Here is a 21,742-nt window from a genome sequence, read left to right as displayed (position 1 = left end):
TTTGACCTGACCAGCACCCTGCCTGCCCAGCCAGAAGGACCAGCCGGCGACCCCCTTCCAAAGCAACATCACACTGAAAGAAGCCTTGACTGGCCATCGACGACAGACTCCAGCACTTGGGGATACGTGTGTCTTGACATCGGTGCTTAGTGTTCATAGCTAGCTACTGTGAATGTGTGTGTGTGTGAGGGGATCAGCCCCAAGGTTTATGATTTGACTTTTGCATCCATCTAATAAATTAGAATTTTATGATGATCCTGTATGTTGGTCCTTTGTAGCCAACACTACCACCTAAAAAGCCTGGAATGCCATCACCAGTACTATCTCCAGAAGATCCTTGGCATAAAGTGGGAAGATTGTCACACAAATGCCAGTGTCCTCACTGACACAAACTCTACCAGTATGGAAGTATTAATTATTCAATATAAGCTGCGGTGGACAGCACACTGTGTGCTCATGCCTGATACACATGTACCAAAACAACTTCTATACTTCGAAGTCAGCCAAAGACAAAGGACACGTGGGGGCCAGAGGAAATGTTTCAAGGACACCCATAAGGTGAACATTAAGTGTGGCATTGACACCACAAATTGGAAAAAGCTAGCCTAAGACAAGGCTACGTGGTGATGTCTTGTGAGAGAAGGACATCTTACTTCAAGGAAAACCATCTTGCCCTGGAGAAAACAAAACAACAGAAACATAAGTAAAAGAAACAAGACCAAGAAAACTGTAGTCCAACTCTCCCTTTAACTGCCACCTGTGGCATTTGTGGCTCTAGGATTGGCCTTCCTAGCCAAAAATGGACTCATTTACATTGAACCGTTGACTACTACCTTCTGAGCCCAATGATCCAGCCAGTTTCCCTTCCACCTTACAGACCATTCATTCAATCCATGCTTCCTTAGCTTACCTGAGAAAATGTTGTGGGAGACGGTATGAAAAGGCTTGTGAAAGCCAAGGTATATCACATCCACTAGTCTCCCCATATCTATAGAGCCAGTTGTCTCATCACAGAAAACAATCAGGTTGGTCAGGCATGACTTATCCTTGGAAAATCCATGGTGACTGTTCCTAATCACCAAGGATCCTGGTGTAAGCCAAAATCCACATTTTTCCATGATTAAAATGAAACACCACTACATATACATTTATGTATTAAAGGTGTTTCATTTTAAAATCAGGGAAAAATATGAATTTTGGATTTTTTTTTTAACCTGAAAATTGGGGATTTTTTTTTAAATCAGAGAAAACCAGGATCCCTGCTAATCACTTTCTCCAAGTGCTTAGAAATAAATACCTTGAGGACCTGCTCCATGATTTTTTCAGGGACTGAGGTTAGGCTGACCAGTCTGTAGTTCTTTGTCTTCCCTTTTTTAAAGATGTGCACTATATTTGTCCTTTTCCAATCATCTAGGACTTCTCCTGATCTCTATGAGTTTTCAAAGATGATGCCCAGCAGCTCTGCTATCATATTGGCCAACTCTCTCAGCACCTTCATGTGCACCCGGCTGCATGGACTTGTTCATGCCCAGCTTTTCTAAATAGTACCTAACCTGTTCTATTGCAACTGTTGGCTGCTCACTTCCTCCCCAAACTGTGCTGCCCAGTGCAGTAGTCTGGGAGCTGACTTTGCCTGTGAAGAATGAGGTGAAAAGGCACTGAGTACTTCAACCTTTTTTGAATCCTCTGTCACTAGGTTGCCTTCACCTTTTAGAAAAGGATCCACAATTTCTCTGTTCTTCTTGTTGCTGACATACTTGTAGAAAACCATCTTGGTACTCCTTCACGTCCCTTTCTAGCAACTCCAGCTGTGCTTTGGTCTTCCTGATTTCATCCCTGCATGCCCAAGCAATATCTCCTATACTCCTCCCTAGTTGTTTGTCCAGGTTTCCACTTCTTATAAGCTTCATTTTTGTGTTTTAGCTCACTGAAGGAGTTCCCTGCTAAGCCAAGCTGGTCTTCTGCCATACTTGCTAATCTGCCTAGCACGTTGGGATTGTTTGTTCGTACTGCCTCAGTAAGGTTTCTTTAAAATACAGCCAGCACTCCTGGATTCCTCTCCCCTTCAGACTGGCCTTCCAGGGGATCCTGCCCATCAGTTCCCTGACTGAATCAAAGTCTGCTTTTCTGAAGTCCAGGGTTGATACCTGCTACTATCCTTCTGGCCTTTCCTCAGAATCCTGAGTAGTCATCTTACGGTTGCTTCTTCCCAAGTTGGCATCCATTACTACATTCCCCACAAATTGTTCCCTGTTCGTGAGCAACAGGTCAAGAAGAGCATGGCCCCTAGTTGGCTTCTTTAACACGTATACTAGGAAGTTGTCTCCAACACGCTCCATCTTCACCAAGGAAAATTTATTACGTCTTCCTCTTATCCCTTCCTGGACTTCAGAGCAAATTCATGCATCCTTGATATACTGTGAAGTACTTTTATCCTTTTTCCTTGTCTGTTTTTCTGAAACAAACTACACCCTTTTAATTCAATATTCCAATGCTGTAATTTATCCTACCAAGTCTCTATGTTGCCAATTAAATCCAAGTTATGTTTGTGTTGTTAAACTTGAAGTTCTTCCCATTTATTCCCTGTATCCAAGCCATTTCTTTAGAGCCATCTCAGGTGCTTGCCAAATTGCTCTCTTTGTCTCCACCTTGTTTTTTCTGTTACCCTATTGCAATGTCACCTCCCATCTGCCCACTTGGTTTTAGTCTTAACACCAATTCACTACCTGTTTATTACTCATTTTTGTGCTTTCTTCAAACTAAAATTAAAACTTTTTTATTAGGCTCATGAGAGTCCTTGAATATTCTTCCTCTCTCTTATCAGCAGGGATACTGATTTTCTCTGATTAAAAAATACCCAATTTGGGGGTTAAAAAAGTAACCCAAAAGCTACATTTTCCCATGATTAAAATGAAATGCCACTAATATACACACACAGTGGTGTTTCATTTTGATTGCAGAAAAATGTGGATTTTGAGTTACTTTTTTAACCCCAGAATTGGAGATTTTTATCAGATGAACCTAAAGCTTCCCAAGAATTGTGATATAACCTGTATCCTCCTATGCCCCCACTCTATGCTCTGCTTGTGGATGTTTTCTCATTCTGTCCTTCCATTAAAGCCAACTAAAATGTTTCACAAGACCACTTATCCTTTTCAACATACTTTAGGAGGGCAGCTACTTCAAAGAATTATTTGGAGAGAGGAAGATGGTCATAAGATTCAGCTCATACCTGGGACAAAAAAAAGGGATTGAGAATTTTGGCCATTACTCCTATATGGAACCAGAAGCCTCATAAACTGGGATGGATCGGGCTCCTTTTACCTCCAGCTGATCCAGAGAGCTATTATGGGTTATCTGACTCACCTGTTAAGGGTTTGTTTAGATAAATGAAGAGCTAATTTAACAGGAGTCTATCTTGTGGGGAGTCTAAGGCAAATTAGGTTGTTTCTCCTAACTCAGGAGAACAAAAGCCTCTGGAAATATTTGTGAATATGAGAGAACTAGTGAGAAGAGTTTAAATGAAGCTGCCAGAGTGTACCCAGAGCTCGAGATAGGGCCGGTACCACCAAGCTTGAGAGCATGAGCCTTCTATAGTCTTCAACTTGTAGGCTGACAGCTCGGCCTTAAAACACATGCTTAGGAGCCACCCTTCTAGTCTCACCCACCATATCTTTATTTTATTTAAATAAGCAGAAGGCTCTGGATTGGGGCTCTGTGTGTGGATATTTTTTCTTGTGGGGCTCCTGCTTTCCCTATCTACATGCCAGCCAGGTGTTTAAGGTCCCAGGGCCAATATTAAATAAAGAGGGAACAAAGAATATCCAGGCACTTGATGCCAGATCAAGTCTACAGAAGCAGTTTCTCAGTCCTGGTTTTCAAGTTTCAGGGTCTTCATCTTAGAGACACCTCTCAGGTTTGTATCAATGTTTTCCTGACTAAATAACTGTCCTCCCAATATAACAAAAGGAACTTCTGGCCTTTGTGTCAGGCTCAATGACCACTTAGGCAGCCTCCCTGCATTTCTTTCACTCAGCCCTGCTGGGTCACTAACACTTTTTGCTACCAGGTTAATTAAAGAACAGTAAGTCAATTACAGAGTTAATAAATCAATTTTGGCCCTGCTGGGCAATGTCTCACATGCTGGCCACACTTCTCTAAAGGTCCTGACTTAGGTCTCATTAAGGAACCATCAGTACCACTCTCTCACAACGATCAGTTCCTTGCTGACCTAGTTGCCAGTGGCTGATTGCCAGCTGGGGGGTGTCCCCCAGAAGCCAATTGCAGCACTGGTGGCAAAACTGGAGGTATCCAATCCTGGGGGTGGGTGGAACTCGGCACCCCCACTCCCTGGCCAGCAAGGCCAAATCATGTGCCCCCTGTTTCTCCCTATGCCTGGGTACCAGGTGCTGAGTGCTCCTCCAAGCACTCAGTCTTCAAGCTGCTTCCCTCACCAGCGCTGGAGGGAACAGCTGAGTGTTTTGCTCCCAGAGCAGCCTCTGTTCTGCCCCTGTGCTACACTGTGCCTGCACTGTGCCTTCCTCCCCCCAGGCTGGCACTGAACATCTGGTTCTACCAGATGCCTCGGTGCACCCACCAATACACAGTGAGCACACACTTCTAAAGCACGGCTGCTGCTGCATCCACCACTGCCACCGATGTCCCTGCAGGTAAGTAGGGAACGCCTCCAGCTTTTACCAGGCCATTCTGCTTTCCCTGGTGCTCAGGGATGAACCCCTGGGAATTCCCCTACACAGGTTCCTTGAGGAGCTGAGTCCCCACTAGCTCTTTTCAAAACCTTTGTAAAGAGAAAAAATTAAACTGCATGAGAATATTAAGAAAGAAGTATATTAAAATAGCAGCATAGAATCTGGACCATGGGAAAATGTCTGCTACTCATTCTCTTACAAAACATGAAATGTTTAATAATAAGTCACATGGAGATGTTTAACCATAAGTAATGTGAAAAACAACTTCCAACAGTACCCAGTAGAATAATATTGCCCAAGGATGATTTGAATATCAATTAATCAGAAGTAAAGCTAATCAACAGCAAATACTGGATACTTTTAATCTAAATATTGTTATATTTTTTCTTAATCAAGTTCTCTCATAGAGATGTCTCAGCACTTTTTAGAGTTTCCTTTTCCCATTTAGTACCATTTATTTTATTTTTAAGAGAGATGTATTTCATATTTTTTATCTTATTGAATTCATTCACCAGCAAATGAAACATTTCAATAATTGTTTTGTAGTAGGTTTAATAATATTTTCAATTAAAATATATGAACAAAAATCAGTTCCTTTGCAATGAGTTTAAACCACTCCCAAATGAAAATAGGTCTGCATTCTTCAAACAGCTCTGCTTAGAAGTGAAAGTGGTCAAAAATGAGTCACTCTCAAAGGTACTTGGGGTTTCTTAGAAGTTTATCAAGATTAACCTAAGTGGTGGCCTGATGGCATAGAGCTGGTTAAGAAATGTATTGACATAAAACTGCATACCTTTAGATCTTTAATTTTCACCTGGTATGTAAAGCAGGACCTCTCCGAGGAACCAATAGTAGGTGGATGTTTCCAGGAAATATGAATGCTTCCATTTTCAAGGGCAATGGACACATTATTTGGAGGGTTCAGTTTTTCTGAAAATAAGCAGAGAGGAGTAAGCATTTCATACTCTTTCAGTATGTGTTCATATGAATATAATACAGCCAAAGTAACATACACTATTTACATTTTTGGGATAACTGACACAGGATAAGGCTTATTTCACAGGAAGCTGCTTTACTGCAGCTGTTACATACTTACTGGCATGCAATAACTTCACCAAGATAAAGAGACAGCTTCTATCGCAAGACTGAATCATAGTTTCCCCATGAGAGGATAGCCTCTGAAATGTGTACTCAGCATTGCAGACAAGTGTCCCAAAGACCTTTGGGCTGTTGCTAGCTCTATGTTTTGTGTATTGAATAGTGCATTGTGGGATACTTGCAGTGCTTTGTGGAAGTCACTGCAACTCTGAAAATAGCATGATTTCTCCCATGATCTGCCTTCTTTTGGGGAATGAGTGCCATTCTTAAATTATTAACAGACCATTATGGACAAAGATCTCCATTTTGGTATGCATGATAGATTGTGTATGCATTTATTGTTGCTGGATGGCTGCAACTTCATAAGCTAGCAGCTGTAGAACCAAACAGCTTGTTAAATGGGAAAAAAATCTGTTTAAGAACTACTTAAGCATGCGAAGTGTGCCTAGACTGGTGACACTAATGGGCTCCTATATTGGAGCAGCCTCACTGCATGTCTATGCTGTAAATACAGCACATCAGAACAGACTTGATTGATCAAGTCTGCTGGAGCACAGAAATTAATGCATACCAGCAGCCTCCAGCATCATGTGTATCAGCGTCCCCACACTGAAAAATGGCAGTGGGGTACTTTAAAGTTTGTTCATTGAGCTTTGGTTCAAAGTGACTTGCTACCACTTTTCAGTGTGGGGATGCTGATACACAAGATGTTCAGGCACTTTTAATTAGCGTGGCTTGCACACACCACAGTACTGTGAAAATCTTTACTGTCTGAGTTCCCAGGGCCTGGAATGGACTCCCCCCCAGAGGTGGTGCAAGCACCTATTCTGGATACTTTGAAAAAAAACTTGGATGCCTATCTTGCTGGGGTCATTTGACCCCTGCTGACTCCCTGCCCCTTGGGCAGGAGGTTGGACCTGATGATCTTGTGAGGTCCACTCCAGCCCTAATGTTTATGATAGATAGATAGATAAATAGATAGAGAGATAGTGGCATTTCATTTTGATCGCGGAAAAATGTGGATTTGGGGTAACTTTTTTTAACCCAAAAATTAGGGATTTTTTTTTTTATCAGAGAAAACCAGGATCCCGATTAATCACCCTGCTCACCAGCCCTCTAATGACAAGTCACAGCTCTGCAGGTGAGGGACAGACAGAGAAGCACTAACACTGATCAACATTTGAATAGTTCAAAGTGCAATGTATAACAAGGCCCTCTGTTGCTGCAGCCTCGAGGGAGTTTCAGAAACATCATGCATGTTTCTATTGTTTTGTGTTGGGTTTTATTTCACAATTTCCGTTTCACAGGAAGTTAAAAATTGTTTTGATTCACTTCAAAAACCAATATTCCAAATTGAAATCTCTTGTAAGTGGGATATCTTGCGCTTGGGCCAGACTTGCTCATAATTTAATTTCAAGTAATGTCGTGAAATGCCACTGATATAAATCAATACAAATATGATCAGAATGTCACTCAGAGTATAGATGAGACTCAGCTTTGGGTGTGGGCTGTGTTCTGAAATAATTTACAGTGGTGCAAAGTTGAAACAACAGTAACGGACTACTTTTTGCTTTGATTTTCTCTGGTGTAGCTGTTAGAAATGGAATACTGTTAGAAATGGAGTATTGTTAGAAATGCACAGCTTGCATCTTGCACCTGATAAGAAAGAAACGCTGCCAAGGACTTTTTTCCTTGCCCAGCCTTGCCACAGCTTTTCTTATACTAAATCGCAGACTCTCCCCCAGCTTCTCCCTAGCCTTTCTCATACAGATTACAGAAGCTGGAATTCAACCGACTGTGTCCTTGAAAGGGGGGGGTGGGGTTTGAACTCTTGGTGACCTATAGTAGTCTCTGAGCATGCTTAATTAGCTGATGCATATTTACCTCTCTGCCCTGCATACTTAAGTAGTTAATTATACTATACATGCGATGTATGTAGTGATGTAACCACATGTATGCTTGTATGAAACGGAAGTGAGCTGTAAGAGTTCCTGTTTGTGCACACGTGCCCAGGAGGAAAAAGATAAATACAGCCTGCAAAATTCCTTGGTGGGTTCAGAGTAATCTGAGTTCTTGACTCTGCTCTGACCCTATTTGCAAATACACCTTTTGTGCCATCTAATGAGTGTGTGTCTGTGATTTTGGTGGCCTCCAGAGAAACGAACCGCTTTAAGCATCAATCTGGCACCCCAGATGGGACATCTCTGGATCACCTCGGGGCTCAGTGACAAGATCGTCTCTGCCACCACGGGGAGTGCGCACCGAGCTGCCTTTTTGGGCTCGCCCAGGGGGTTTGAGACATGAGTCGGGGTACCCGAGAGATTAAAGGCTCCTGTGCAAAATTTTTGGTTTCTGAGGATGCCAGACACACATTCCGGCATTCTGATCGAGATCTCTGGGGTATCTGAGTGAGTATATGAATTCCCTTGCCCAATTTGGTCTGGATCCGGGAACAAAGACGCGTTCGATTTGGTTTAATACTGGGAAATTTTCGGCCTGGTATATGCGAACCGTCTGTAACTAGGATCTTTTGGTATTTGGTGTACGTTGGACGCACTTTTGTGGGCATATGGGTGCGGGTCGCTTCCATGTAGAAAACTCAGATACGCCTTTAAGTTATATATTACAAAACTTCAGTAAATTTGCAAAGCAGGCAGATTATGGAGTGAAGATGAAAAAGGGTGATTTAATTAAGTTTTGTCAACTCGAGTGGCCAACATTTGGGGTCCACTGGACCCCGAAAGGATCCTTTGTAGTAAAAGAAGTGATAGATATCCATGAAATAGTTATGCAGAACGGATATTGGAATCAATTTCCTTATATTGATTGTTGGTTGTGGGTGGTTCAAAATCAGCCACCTTGGATTAAGAAATGCTTAGTAAAGTCTCATGAGATGGTTGTTAAAGGAAAGACTCGAGGAGGACCACCTGTACTCCCTGAGTCTAATGAGGGGGGGAATTCTGAATTGGCTGAGTATCGGACCCGCTCTCTGGTCACCCTGTCAGGTAGCGAGGATGAATCAGACACCTCCTCGGGATCCAGTCCCTCTGCACCACCACTCCCTCCCTCAGGGAAACCACCACCGGCGTATCAAAGGATACCTAATGATTCAGAGCGTGAGCCTCAGCCAAGTGCCCCATCTGAATCAGGGAATAAGGGCTATTATTTGCGCAAGACTGTAGAATCACAGCCGGTGCTGAATTGCCCGATGCGAGAGGTTATCGGAGAGGGGGGCAATGCAACTTTTCTCTACACCCCATTTAGTACTTCAGATTTATTTAACTGAAAGAATCAGAGCCCCTCTTTTCGTGAAGACCCTGAAAAGATGAGGGACCTGTTTCGATCTATTGGGCAAACCCATCGACCCACTTGGGCTGATGTCCAGATAATGCTCCAAACCCTCCTGACCCCGGAGGAGAGAAGATTAGTGTTGGGGACGGCAGAGCGCATTGCAGCAGCCAGGGTAGAAGCGGAGGGAGCTGCTGGTCGTACCTTGCGTGATACCTGCCCTGTTGAGGAACTGAGATGGGATAATCATACTGCAGAAGGAAGAGAGCTGAGTGCACGGTATCTGGAAATTATAGTGGAAGCAATGGGGAAGGCAGTGCCTCGGGTTACTAATCTGTCTAAATTGTATGAAGTGAGACAGGGAAGAGAAGAGGATCCCTCAGCTTTCCTCGGGAGGCTGTATGAGGCGTTCCGCAGGTTTTCGGACCTAGATCCAGAAGCCCCAGATAATCAACACATGGTAAATCTTATGTTTATTGGTCAATCCGCTGCTGATATTCATAAGAAGTTACAGAAAACTGAGGGAGGTCCCGGGAAACTGATTTCAGAGCTGGTGGAAATTGCATATAAGGCATATGGGAATCGTGAGCATATGCAGGAGCGCAAGGAGGATAAAAAGGCTCAGCGACAGATGGCAGCGCTGGCAGCTGCTATAACTGGAGGTAACCCTAGAAAGGCTGGGATGCAGAAAGGGAAAGGAGAAAGAGTGGGAGCAGACGTTTGTGCTTACTGCAGGGAGAAAGGACACTGGAAGAGGGAATGCCCAAAGTTAAAGGAGAAGAGAGAGGGTGAACCAACAGGTCACCTCATGCGGGCAGAGGAAAAGGGTGAGGACACAGAATGAAGGGGACGGGGATCTAAGACCACTACCCTTCGGGTTGGAGCCCGAGAAGATCTCATGGTAACCATTAGGGTTGGTGGCAAAAACTTTGAAGCCTTGGTGGATACTGGGGCTACATTTTCAATGATTCCAGAAAAAAACCCCTGTGCAGGAACTAGTGAACAGCATGTACTTGTGGAAGGGATTGAGGGAACGCAATCCCGACTCCCTGTTTGTAAGCCGCTTCTCACCAAAGTGGGGGACCATTTGCTTGAGCACTCCTTTGTATATTCTCCAAGTTGCATGGTTGCACTACTTGGGTGGGACCTACTCACAAAATTGCAAGCTGAGATATTTTTCAGAGACGACCAGATGGTGGTCCAGCTACCTGTCAAGCAGAGCTCGAACTATCAGATGGCTCTCCTGGAGGACCGACGCCCTGTAGTAAGTTCTGAAGATCACATGACTGGAGTAGACCCTTCGGTATGGGCTGATGGAACCCCTGCATGAGCTAAGTCGGTCTCCCCGGTAAGGATCATACTCAAGGATGGGGAGGGGCCCGTTCGGGTAAAGCAGTATCCACTCAGCCGAGTGGCCAGAGCTGGACTCAAGCCGTTAATAGAGAAATACAAGAGGTGCGGATGGCTAGTGGAAGTGTCCTCACCGTATAATACCCCCATCCTTGGAGTGCCGAAGGCAGATGGGGTCTCATACAGACTGGTCCAAGACCTGCGAGCAGTAAATAAGAAGGTCCTTTCAGACCATCCTGTAGTCCCGAACCCACACACGATTTTGACACAAGTACCGGGGGAAGCTGAAATATTTTCAGTGCTAGATTTGAAAGATGCTTTCTTCTCCATTCCCCTTCACCGAGAGAGTAAAAAATTGTTTGCTTTTGAATGGGAGGATCCAGATACTTTCCATAAAGCCCAACTCATGTGGACAGTTCTTCCACAAGGATTCATAGCAGCCCCCCATATTTTCGGACTTGCCCTTCAGAAGGACTTGGAGGAGTGGAAGGGATCACACACTGCAGTGACTCTCCTCCAGTATGTGGATGACCTGCTAGTTGCAAGCCCAAATTTGCAACTCTGCGAGGAAGCCACAGGTCACTGTTAAACACCCTAGGGGAAAAAGGATATCAAGTCTCTAGAGAGAAAGCCCAAATATGTCAGCCTCAGGTTACATTTTTGGGTTATAAGCTCTCAAAAGGAGTCAGAGCCCTGAGTGCGGATCGCATACAGGCAATCCAAGGTCTAACCTCACTTAAGTCACCCAAGGAGCTGCGGGCATTCCTAGGGCTAACTGGGTTCTGTCGACTATGGATACCAGATTATGGTGGAAAGGCTAGACCACTGTATGACTCACTGACTAAGGAGAGTCTCACTAAATGGAAATGGAATAAAGAAATGCAGCATGCCTTTGATCTGCTTAAGGCAGCATTAACCCAGCCCCCTGCCCTGGCCATCCCAAATAGTAAAAAGCCATATCGACTGTATGTTCATGAGAATTGAGGTGTCGCATCAGGGGTGCTGACACAGCCATCGGGCCTAACCTGGAGACCTGTGGGATATTACTCAAAGGTTCTAGATCCAGTTGCACTCGGGTGGCCAGCCTGTCTTCGGGCTGTGGCAGCCACAGCAGTGGTTGTTGAAGAAGCCCAGAAGATAGTCATGGGTGCGGATATGGAAATACACACCCCAAATGGAGTTCCCCAGATTCTAGGGACTGAGGGAGGAAAGTTTCTCAACCCCTCCAGACAATCATGGTATGAGATATTTTTGCTCTCTAATCCAGGACTTACTTTCAAACATACTACAGCCTTGAACCCTGCAACCTTGCTGCCAGAGCCAGGGAAACCGACGCATGACTGCCTTGAGGTCCTGAATCAAACCACACAGGTGCGGCCTGATCTTGCTGAGGACCCAATTGAAGACCCAGATGCTGAATACTTTGTAGACAGCTCCAACTCTGTCATCGATGGAAAAAGACAAACAGGATGTGCAGTGGTAACCTTGGATAAGGTAGTATGGAGGGAGTCATTGCCGAGCTCATGGTCGGCACAGGCCGCGGAACTCACTGTGCTCACCCGAGCATTACAGCTGGGGACAGGCCAGCAGGTTAATGTATACACTGATTCTCGCTATGCTTTTTCTACGGTCCATGCACACGGACTATTGTGGAAAGAAAGGGGTTTCATTACTGCTTCTGGGAATAAAATTGCTAACGGCCCCCAGATTATCAAGCTACTAGAGGCACTCCACCAGCCTAAAGAGGTAGCAGTCATTCATGTGCGGGCCCATGGGAAGGCTGCTGAGGAAAAGCATAAGCTTGGAAATGCAAAGGCTGATGCAGCAGCAAAGGAAGCCGCATTTATTGGTGGAGAAGCGGAGGAAGTATCCAGGCAGGCCTTGTCCCATGCCATATGGCCATATGTCCGGGATTTAGTCCCGCAGCATTCCCCTGAAAAAGATAAATTTGCACAGAAAGCTTGTGCAAAAAAGAACTCCCAGGGGTGGTGGATAGTACCGGGAGGAAAGGTCATGATACCCAGGCCATTGCTTCGGGAAGTGCTGCATCAGCTTCATGCAAGAACCCATATGGGAGGCTTGGCTATGGGTGATCTAGTGATCCGCCAAGCAGTAGCCCCAGGGCTACATGTAGAAGCTCAGCGTATTGCTACCAGGTGCATCACATGCCAGAAAGTAAACCCTTGAAGGAAACCCCCTGTGCCAATGGGAGGTAGACCCTGGGCAGTGTACCCTGGACAAGCATGGCAGATTGATTTTGCCGAGCTCCCACGGTCCGGACGTCATGGGTTTTTACTTGTCATGATAGACCAGCTCTCTGGTTGGGTCGAGGCATGGCCCACCAGGACTGCCACTGCGGCTACAGTAGTGAAGTATTTGTTGCAGGAGATCATTCCCCGGTATTCTCTGCCTGAATCCATTGAGTCAGATCAAGGACAACACTTTGTGGGAAAGGTAGTTCAAGAAGTCGCACAAGCTCTCAAGATCACTTGGAAACTACACACACTATGGAGACCACAGAGTTCAGGACAAGTGGAACGCATGAATAGGACCTTAAAGACTCTACTCACCAAAATCTGTATTGAAGCACACCTTAAGTGGCCTCAAGCATTGCCTCTAGCTCTTACTTGCATTCGAAACACTCCCCGACGGGGCATTAAATTAACCCCATATGAAATTATGTTTGGCAAGCCCCCTCGAGTCTTACCTCCTGGGATGCGAGAAAATGTAACTTTTGAATTAAGTAATAGCGAGCTTCATATGTATGTTATTGCTTTGCAGTCTGTCTTGTCTTCTCTTCACAGGTATGCAGCCTCCTTTCAGCGTCTGCCTTTAGACGTACCGGTACATGACTTCTGCCCAGGAGACTGGGTCTTGGTGCAGCGGTGGAAAAAGGAACCTTTGACTGAGAGGTGGAGTGGCCCTTTCCAGGTACTTCTAGCAACACACACCACTGTAAAGATTGCTGGCCATGACCGTTGGATACACCATACCTGTGTGAAACGACATCCACGAGCGTCAGAGGACGCCAACTCCCAGGAAGAACTCACTCCGGGAGCTGAGTCGTCCTCAGAACAAGAAGCCAGCAAGTGGAGCTGTGAACCTACTGGTGATCTCCAAGTGCGCCTGAGACGGCTTAATCAAAGTTCAGAAAATTAGACAAGAAAGTAAAAAGAAAAAGTTTAGGCTGTATTTTATCTCAAGAAAGGGAGAATGTGGTGGGAATCTTAATATGCCTTGTTGTTATCTATGTAGTAAGAGAAGCAGGATTGAGCAGCCCTAGCCGCCAGCCTATATCCCCGCTTCCCCCAATTGCTCCCCCAGGGACAAATTTGTATGTTGACATGTTGGAAAGAATTGCAGGTACCTTCAATCTCACCAACTGCTGGGCCTGTGGGGGACTCCGAGAGGCCGGAGAACAGTGGCCTTGGAGGGCTTTTCCTTTGGCCCCAAAATGGTTGGTAAGTGATAAGGCGGATGTTAAGAGTACTGGTCAAGAATGGGATGAGAACCACAGCTGGGATCTTTCCCAAGTGGCATTAGGAGAGTACTGTCACTAGATTGATAACCACCACAGTTGAAGGGATGCAAGTTGCAGCAGTCCCCCTCAAAGCGCAGACTGTAGCAAAAGTCATTGTACTCAGAAAAATTCCTCATAATTATCTTGATCTGCCTAAATGAAAATGGGGAGCAGAAAGCATCTTAAGGGGGGAATATTGTTAGAAATGGAGTATTGTTAGAAATGCACAGCTTGCATCTTGCACCTGATAAGAAAGAAACGCTTCCAAGGACTTTTTTCCTTGCCCAGCCTTGCCACAGCTTTTCTTATACTAAATCGCAGACTCTCCCCCAGCTTCTCCCTAGCCTCTCATACAGATTACAGAAGCTGGAATTCAACTGACTGTGTCCTTGAAAGGGGGGGGGCGTTGAACTCTTGGTGACCTATAGTAGTCTCTGAGCATGCTTAATTAGCTGATGCATATTTACCTCTCTGCCCTGCATACTTAAGTAGTTAATTATACTATACATGCGATGTATGTAGTGATGTAACCACATGTATGCTTGTATGAAACGGAAGTGAGCTGTAAGAGTTCCTGTTTCTGCACACGTGCCCAGGAGGAAAAAGATAAATACAGCCTGCAAAATTCCTTGGTGGGTTCAGAGTAATCTGAGTTCTTGACTCTGCTCTGACCCTATTTGCAAATACACCTTTTGTGCCATCTAATGAGTGTGTGTCTGTGATTTTGGTGGCCTCCAGAGAAACGAACCGCTTTAAGCATCATAGCTGAGGTTATAATCAACATTTAAGGGTAATTATATATTTATAACAAAAATGTGAATCAAAGTTAAACAGAAAACTACCAACACCTACTATCAAAGCTATTCACCTCTTAGACAACTATAAAAATTTATGACAATGAAAAGATAAACTTATATGATCAGCAAAAATGATCATTTCAAGTTCACTGTCTTTAAATAAATTGTATAATTTTGACAAAAACCCTAGAAATAGAATTCTTCATGAAAAATCTTCCTTTCAAATATAATTCCAAAATTAAGAAAATTATTTATTTTCAATTTTCTCTTCTCTGCCTACTGCTTTTCAAGTGCAAAAAAGGGGGAAAGGGGAAATAAAGAGGGGGAGAAAGGACAAGAAGGAGGAAATTAAGGGTAAAAGTCAATCTCTTCCATTGAAAAAAACTATGAAGATAGTCAAAATTTAAAAATAAATCACTGCTTTTCAAAAAGTGCAGAACAAATATTTTCAATATTTTTATTTCTTTTCATAAATAATCTATCATTTTTCAAGGAGCTCTAATTACAAATAAGTATTGTATACTAGAGACAAAAATACTTTTTCTGGACCATATCAGCTTTTGAGATTGCAGAAGTTTTACCCAAACATTAATGTACATGAACAGTCATACTTGTCTTCCTCAGTGAAATCACATTGAATATTTTTATCAAATGTTCACAGTAACAGAAAACACTTACCTATTCTCTGAGGGATAAAGGCTTTGTAATAGGTATGTGTTTCTAAATTATTTTTTAAATCCTTTACAGATATGTTTAATTTGATTTTGCTTGGAGGTATAAAATATACTTCTTTGAAGTGGCAACCAGTGTTTTTCTTGTTTATATTTTTAAAATGTAGCTGGCATTCATAATCTCTTTTATTGTGCCTGTGGGAAGCCAATAAGAGTATTTTAGAGCTCAGAAGATTTTGAGTATTGCTTTATTCTTGTTTAAATGAGACTCTTACCCAGGGGTGGGCAAAATATGGCCCAGGGGCTGGATCTGGCCTGTGGAAGGACTTTGTTTAGCCTGCAGCTAGTCCCTTGACCCCACTTGAATTAGGCACTGCCTGGCCCATGGCATGTTCTGCGGCCTCCTGGGTATGCAGCGGAGCGGGGGGGGAGGGGGGCTGGTAGTGGTGGGGGGATGGCTGAACAGAAACCTCTGCTCATCCACTGCCACTGCTCAGTGTGAACAGGCAGTCCAGAGCAGGTGCAGAGCAAGCCAGCATTGGGGCTGTGATCCTAGGTTCTGGCTGGTCTAGAGCTGGTTCACTCTCCTGGGCTAAGTCTGGAGTGGGTACTGGCTGGGGTTGGGGCCGTGTATGTGGGTCCCTGCCAGTACCATGGGGCTTGGGCCAGTGGCAGTGGCAGCCAAAAGGAGCCAGTGGGGGCACCTGGGCTGCCTAGAAAGGCGGGGCAGGCCACATCAGGGTTGGGCCTGTGCACTGTTGGCGGTGGCATGTTGTCAATGGCTGCTGTGGGGGTAGGTACTGACTGTCCAGTGGCAGCTCCCCAGAACTGCCTATGTGGCCTGTGGGCCCAAATAATTGCCCGCCTTTGCTCTTACCTATAGGAAAGAAAATACTGAACATCTTCAGGAGCTTCTGTTTTAATACCCCACGTACAATTTAAATTAGAAATGTTGTATATGACACATGAGAGATTTTGAATATACACTGTAACCAAAAAAAAAACAAAACAAGATGAGGTGTTGTTGCAAATTTTACATTGTTTCTTATGATAGGTCCCAGCACAAATCTATGAGAGAGATAAAAAGATGGATCCCAATTTCTAAAATAGCTAAAGTGACAGGACATGTCTGCCACTACCTCCAAAACAGTTGGAATCAGATAATATTTTTACTTGTTTTGCCAGGAATTCCTCCATTAAACCATTTGCAGACAGAACAATTTATCTTGCAGTAGCTAAGTAAAACCACACTCTTGATTCTGTAGCAACCATCTGCCATGGAAGGAAAGCTCCATAAACAATGCAGTGGCCAAGGAAGTCCAAGGGAACAATGGGTGGTTTCTTCATTTTACTCTGTAGAGCAAAGGCAGTATATTTGTAGAAGCATTGTACTTCACCCATCTTTCCCACTGTGTAGACTATGAAATGAGATTATTGGCTTTGAGACAATGTTTTTATATTGCCCTCATGATTAGGGAGTCTACCCAATTCAAGGAGATGGCTGGCCAATTTCGCGTGGAGATCCTGAGGCCAACCACCATTTTCATGGGCTGAGCAAAATGGGCCCCCTAAACCTCTAACTGGCCAAGGAGGCCCCAGGAGTCCCACCTCTCACTCCCGATTGTGAAAGCTGTCCATCAAACGGCCCCACCCCTCACTGCTGATTGGTTGTAAGGGTGGTCTGGCATGCAGCCCTGCCCCTCACCATTGATTGGTGGAGATGGGTGAGGCCACGCATCAGGTAGCTCTCTCAGTCAATCAGCAGTAAGGGGCAGCAGCCCTTTGTTCCGATAGCACCCCCTTTCCCCCTAGCAGGCTGCATGACTGGAAAGCCAGCATTTTATTTTCAGTAAGTTGGGTGTTTTTACAGCAGCAGCAAGCCCACCAAAATCATGGAACCCACCATTTTTCATGGAACCTGTCATTTTTCATTGAGCCTGTCTGAATTCACAGTTTCCACAAAAATCACACAATTGCAAGTTTGGTAGGTCCCTAATCATGGTAAACCTCAGGTGTTAAAAATAGTGCATAGAAAAGAAATGGTTAGCATTGGCCAGATCTTAGAACTGAGGTAGGTTATTGTCATGTATTTTTAATATCTTAATAGTATGGAGAAAACAAACTGACCAGGAGTAATGTAAATCAACTCCGTCCAGTTACTCTCCAAAATAACCTTCCTTGTTCCACTCAAAAGAAGCTGTGTTTTAACTTTAGCAACAAAGCCAGGATATAAATTAAGACTTATCTTCTTTTCCGTTTCTGAACTTCTTTCCTGGAAAAAAGAAAATGGAGATTTACAGTATGATTAACAGGACGGTGTGTTATATCTGGGGCTCCTGGTTTTCTCGGATTTAAATCCCCAGTTTTCAGATTAAAAAAAACTAACCCAAAATCCACATTTTTACACGATTATATACATACATACATACGTGTGTGTGTGTGTGTGTGTGTGTATTTTATATATATGGAAAGGTATATTAGTGAGATTTCATTTTAATCATGGAAAAATGTGGATTTTGGGTTACTTTTTTTAATGCAAAAATTGGCAGGTTTTTTTTTTGTTTTTTTTTTAATCAGTGAAAACTAGGATGCCTGGATGATATAACTGTTTATTAAAAAGAAAACCAATACAACCTAAATTCTTGAAATCAAGTGTTATATTTTAAAATTAAAATTATCTGTAATAAGCAGGGCTGTCAGTTAATCACCATTAACATACATAATTAATGCAAAACAAATTAACACAATTTTTTAAATGAGCATTAATCACTCACATCCATTTTGACCAGCGGTAGGGAAAATACGGCCTGCACCGTGCCCTCTCCAGACCCAGCCTGGCAGAGCAGAGCAGTTCTGGACCAACCAGAAGCTGCGCACACAACCCTGACCTGGGCCCACCCTGCACCTGCTCTGGATTCAGCCCAGTGGAGCAGACCACTTCTGCACCAGCAGGAAACCACATGCACAGCCAAGACTCCAACCTACCCCACACCTACTCCAGACTGCCTGCCCACACTGAGCGTGGCAGCAGCAGCAACAGCTGGGCAGAAGCTGCTGATGGCTTGGGAGGAAAGTGGCCCCTCCCCCTTGCTACTACCATGCCCTTCTTTCTGCAGCCTCCCAGATCCCATACCCAGGCTGCCCTGCAGCTGCTCTCCGCTGCTACCACTGCTGCCTCCAGGCTGCCCAGAAGAGAAGTGGTGTCAATGCAGAGGAGACACAGGGCAACCCAAGCTGGGCTCCACGTGGCTGCAGCAAGGGCTCAACAGTGGTGAGGTGAAGGGGCCACTTTTCTCCTACACCAAGCAGTAGCTTCTGCCTGGCTGCTGCTGCTCAGCATGGGCAGGTGAGTCTGGAGCAGGCATGGAGTGGGTCAGGGTCAGGGCTGTTCACACAGGTTCCAGCTGATCTCTTCTGGCTGGTGCGAATCTGGAGTGAGCTAGGGTGGGGTTAGAGCTGTGTGCTATTGGTGGCCATGGGGGAGGAGCCCCAGGGCACACAGGCTGCAGGCTGTTGGGCGGTGGGGGGGGGTGCTGACTACTGTTTAACAGTGCAATCAAAATTGCGATGAATTGCAACTATTTTTTTTGAATCTCACAATTAATTGCTATTATTTTTTAACGATCTGTCAGCCCTCATAATAAGTGACTTACTTTCACTTCTTTAGTTGAATTGAGAAATTTGTAAGTCAAAACATATTTCACATCATTCTCTATTTCTTCCCTCACATTGCTGTTCCAGGATAGAACAACTCCAGGCCAATGTTTGGAAACCCTCAGGTCACTGGGTGCCATAAGAAGAGCTGTGAACAGAATGATAGTTACACTTATTGGATTATATGTGGGTCTGGAAAAGTACACCACATATAATCAAAAGGTTGTCTATTATTTTCTACTAAGAGGTTTTGTTTCAGTTGCTTATAACTTTACTAAAGCTTAAATGTTTGGGCTGAAATTTTCCATGCTAGGCATAAGCTACATTCCTGTCTTTTAGTGAAAAAAATTGGCCAAAAATAGTTCAGCCATTTCTGAGAATGGAGGCCTGCTTTGTCTCATTTTAGAAAGTTCTCAAGGTCTTTTTCTTCCATTCATTAACACCCAGGCTTTGGAACACAAAGTTGAAATTTTGAAGTGTGGTTTGTGTGTCAGGTCTGGATTTTTTGCCACCCTCATTAAAATACACATGAATTTAGCTTTAACCCCCCCACCAACGCTTAGCATACATTCATCAGATGATATCTAAATTGTCTCTACTAATCCCTGAATAGCCTATCTACAAGAAGAATGCTCAGAAGCAGGTCAGATCTGAACTTTCTCTGCAATTATAGCTCTGGTTAGCATAATGACTGACTACCAGATCTAAAAATCAAAACAACTGCCTCATTCGGTTTTTCAGTGCCCCCTGTGGTAAGCCCAGGCAGCAGGGTGAGGGTGCACAGGGAATAAAAGATGAATCTTCAGTGAGAAACTGAATAGCTTAGAAAGAAGAAACTTCCAGTAGGACAGAAGATTGGGATTAGATGCAGAAAGCAGGGAAAAGACTTGGACTTGACAGTAGGGTAGTTGTAAAGAGGCAGGGATGGCCTGGAAAAGAAACCTAGGACTAAGAGCTAAAGCAGTGGGTGGGAGTGCACATGGCTGTCCTAATAACTGTGCTGCATTCCCACCTACATTAATTAAACACAAAGTGTGTTAAAGGAACATGGGTACAGTTGTTAAGTCACACCCTCAAAAGTTAAAAAAAAAATGAGTATTTTGAAAGCATACTGCAGCCTGTGTGCAATAATGCAATAGGTATACATTCTCGTATTTATAATGTACATATTGTTAGTAATCATATGTAGCAGGGAGCCCTGGGCTCCTGTTTCTTTAAGGAGAGAAAAGGCAACAGACACAGCCCAAATAGCTCAACAGGGGCTAGCCACAAAAGGAAGGCAGAAAAGAAACACTGCTGCGTAGGCAAAGAGCTGTACATTAGAGGGAAGGGGTGAACCTGCAACCAGTTAGGAGCACTCTTCCTGGGGCAAACTGTCTGTAAGGGAATCTAGAGCTAAGGAAATAGGCCAGTAGAGCAGAGCCTAGCTCATGCAGCAGGGATGCTGCTAGAGCAGCAATCATAAGCTGCCATGGCAAGCAGCCATCAACAGGGATCCTGGTTTTTTCTGATATAAAAATCCCCAATTTTCAGGTTAAAAAAGTAACCCAAAATCCACATTTTTCTGTGATTAAAATGAAATGCCTCTAATACATGGAGGCATAAAGAGACGTTGATCCTGAAAGCTTGCAGAATAATAAAAGGTATCATTTTGAAACCAAGAGTTCTAGTTGTTTGTATGTCTTCTAATACATAGATGTATATATAGTGGTGTTTCATTTTGATCACGGAAAAATGTGGATTTTGGGTTACTTTTTTAACCTGGACATTGGGGATGTTTTTCATATCAGAGAGAACCAGGATCCCTGGCCATCAGGCCCTAACCAGAAAGCAGTGTTCAGCTGGAGGGCCACTGGAATGGAAGGAGCAGGGATTAAGCTGCATATAAGCTTACGACCTGAGCCAGGTCAGGCAGGCTGGCTCAGCGAGGTGCAGAATGAGAAGCTCCCTGACTGTGAAAGTGGGTCCCTGACTCCTGAAACTCACTAGGAATGGAGATAAGACACTGAAGGTTTGCTATCAGGGGGATGTAACCCAGGGAGAGACTCCAAAGCCAAGGGCTTAGCCCAGAAGAGGGAGTCTGGTCCTGGAGGCTGCTGAGGCAAGAGCTCCAGAGCAAGGGGAATACAGGAGCTCAGCTAGTTGGCACTGGGGCTGGCTTGAGGAAGGTGAACAGAGTGTTCATGCCCTACAGGGGATTATTACCTGAAGCAAAGAGAAGCTGTGTTATGCAGGTAGGTAGCTGCTGCTTACGTTTGGACCCAGAGGGGGTTCAGTTGTGGTTGCCAGAAGGCTTACACCTGGGTTACAGTTTTGACAAGTGGTTTGGGAGTGGCTGAAAGGGGAGTGAGTGGAGGCCATGGTGGAGCAGCCTAAAGAGAGAGAAAAAAAGGGGGAAACCTAGCTCAGACAGGAGCTGGACAAGGGCCCAGAGAGGGCAGAGCCAGGGCCAGGCATCTCCTGTACATGAGAGGGACAGAGATGGGGGCCAGGGACCCAGAACAGAGGACACTGGGGCCAGGAGCCCAAATGGAGCTATATCAAATGCAGTGCCCAAGGCAGTGAAGAAAACAGCCCTAGAGGGGTGAGACCAGGGTCAGTGGCCAGGAGCCAAAGGAGGGCATAACCTGAGAGGGTGAGACTCAGGCTGGGACC

General features: G+C 44.5%; 1 protein-coding gene across 1 annotated transcript in view; it reads right to left on the bottom strand.

Annotated features, from left to right (window-relative positions):
- Positions 1–21,742, bottom strand: part of LOC149874601 (interleukin-5 receptor subunit alpha-like) — a 71,651-nt gene that overhangs the window by 30,407 nt on the left and 19,502 nt on the right. The window contains exons 4-8 of the mRNA XM_090064446.1: positions 19,087–19,235; positions 17,561–17,705; positions 16,311–16,419; positions 15,441–15,628; positions 5,503–5,639 (exon numbers count right to left, since the gene is read on the bottom strand). Of these exons, the coding sequence (XP_089920572.1) occupies positions 5,503–5,639; positions 15,441–15,628; positions 16,311–16,419; positions 17,561–17,705; positions 19,087–19,235 (728 nt within the window). The remainder of the gene's footprint in view (positions 1–5,502; positions 5,640–15,440; positions 15,629–16,310; positions 16,420–17,560; positions 17,706–19,086; positions 19,236–21,742) is intronic.

Source organism: Crocodylus siamensis, chromosome 1 (assembly GCF_052110815.1).
Source record: "Crocodylus siamensis isolate JL-2025a chromosome 1, ASM5211081v1, whole genome shotgun sequence".
NCBI lineage: Eukaryota > Metazoa > Chordata > Crocodylia > Crocodylidae > Crocodylus > Crocodylus siamensis.
The sequence above is the reverse complement of the archived record's forward strand: the minus strand, read 5'-3'. Positions and strand labels throughout refer to the sequence as shown.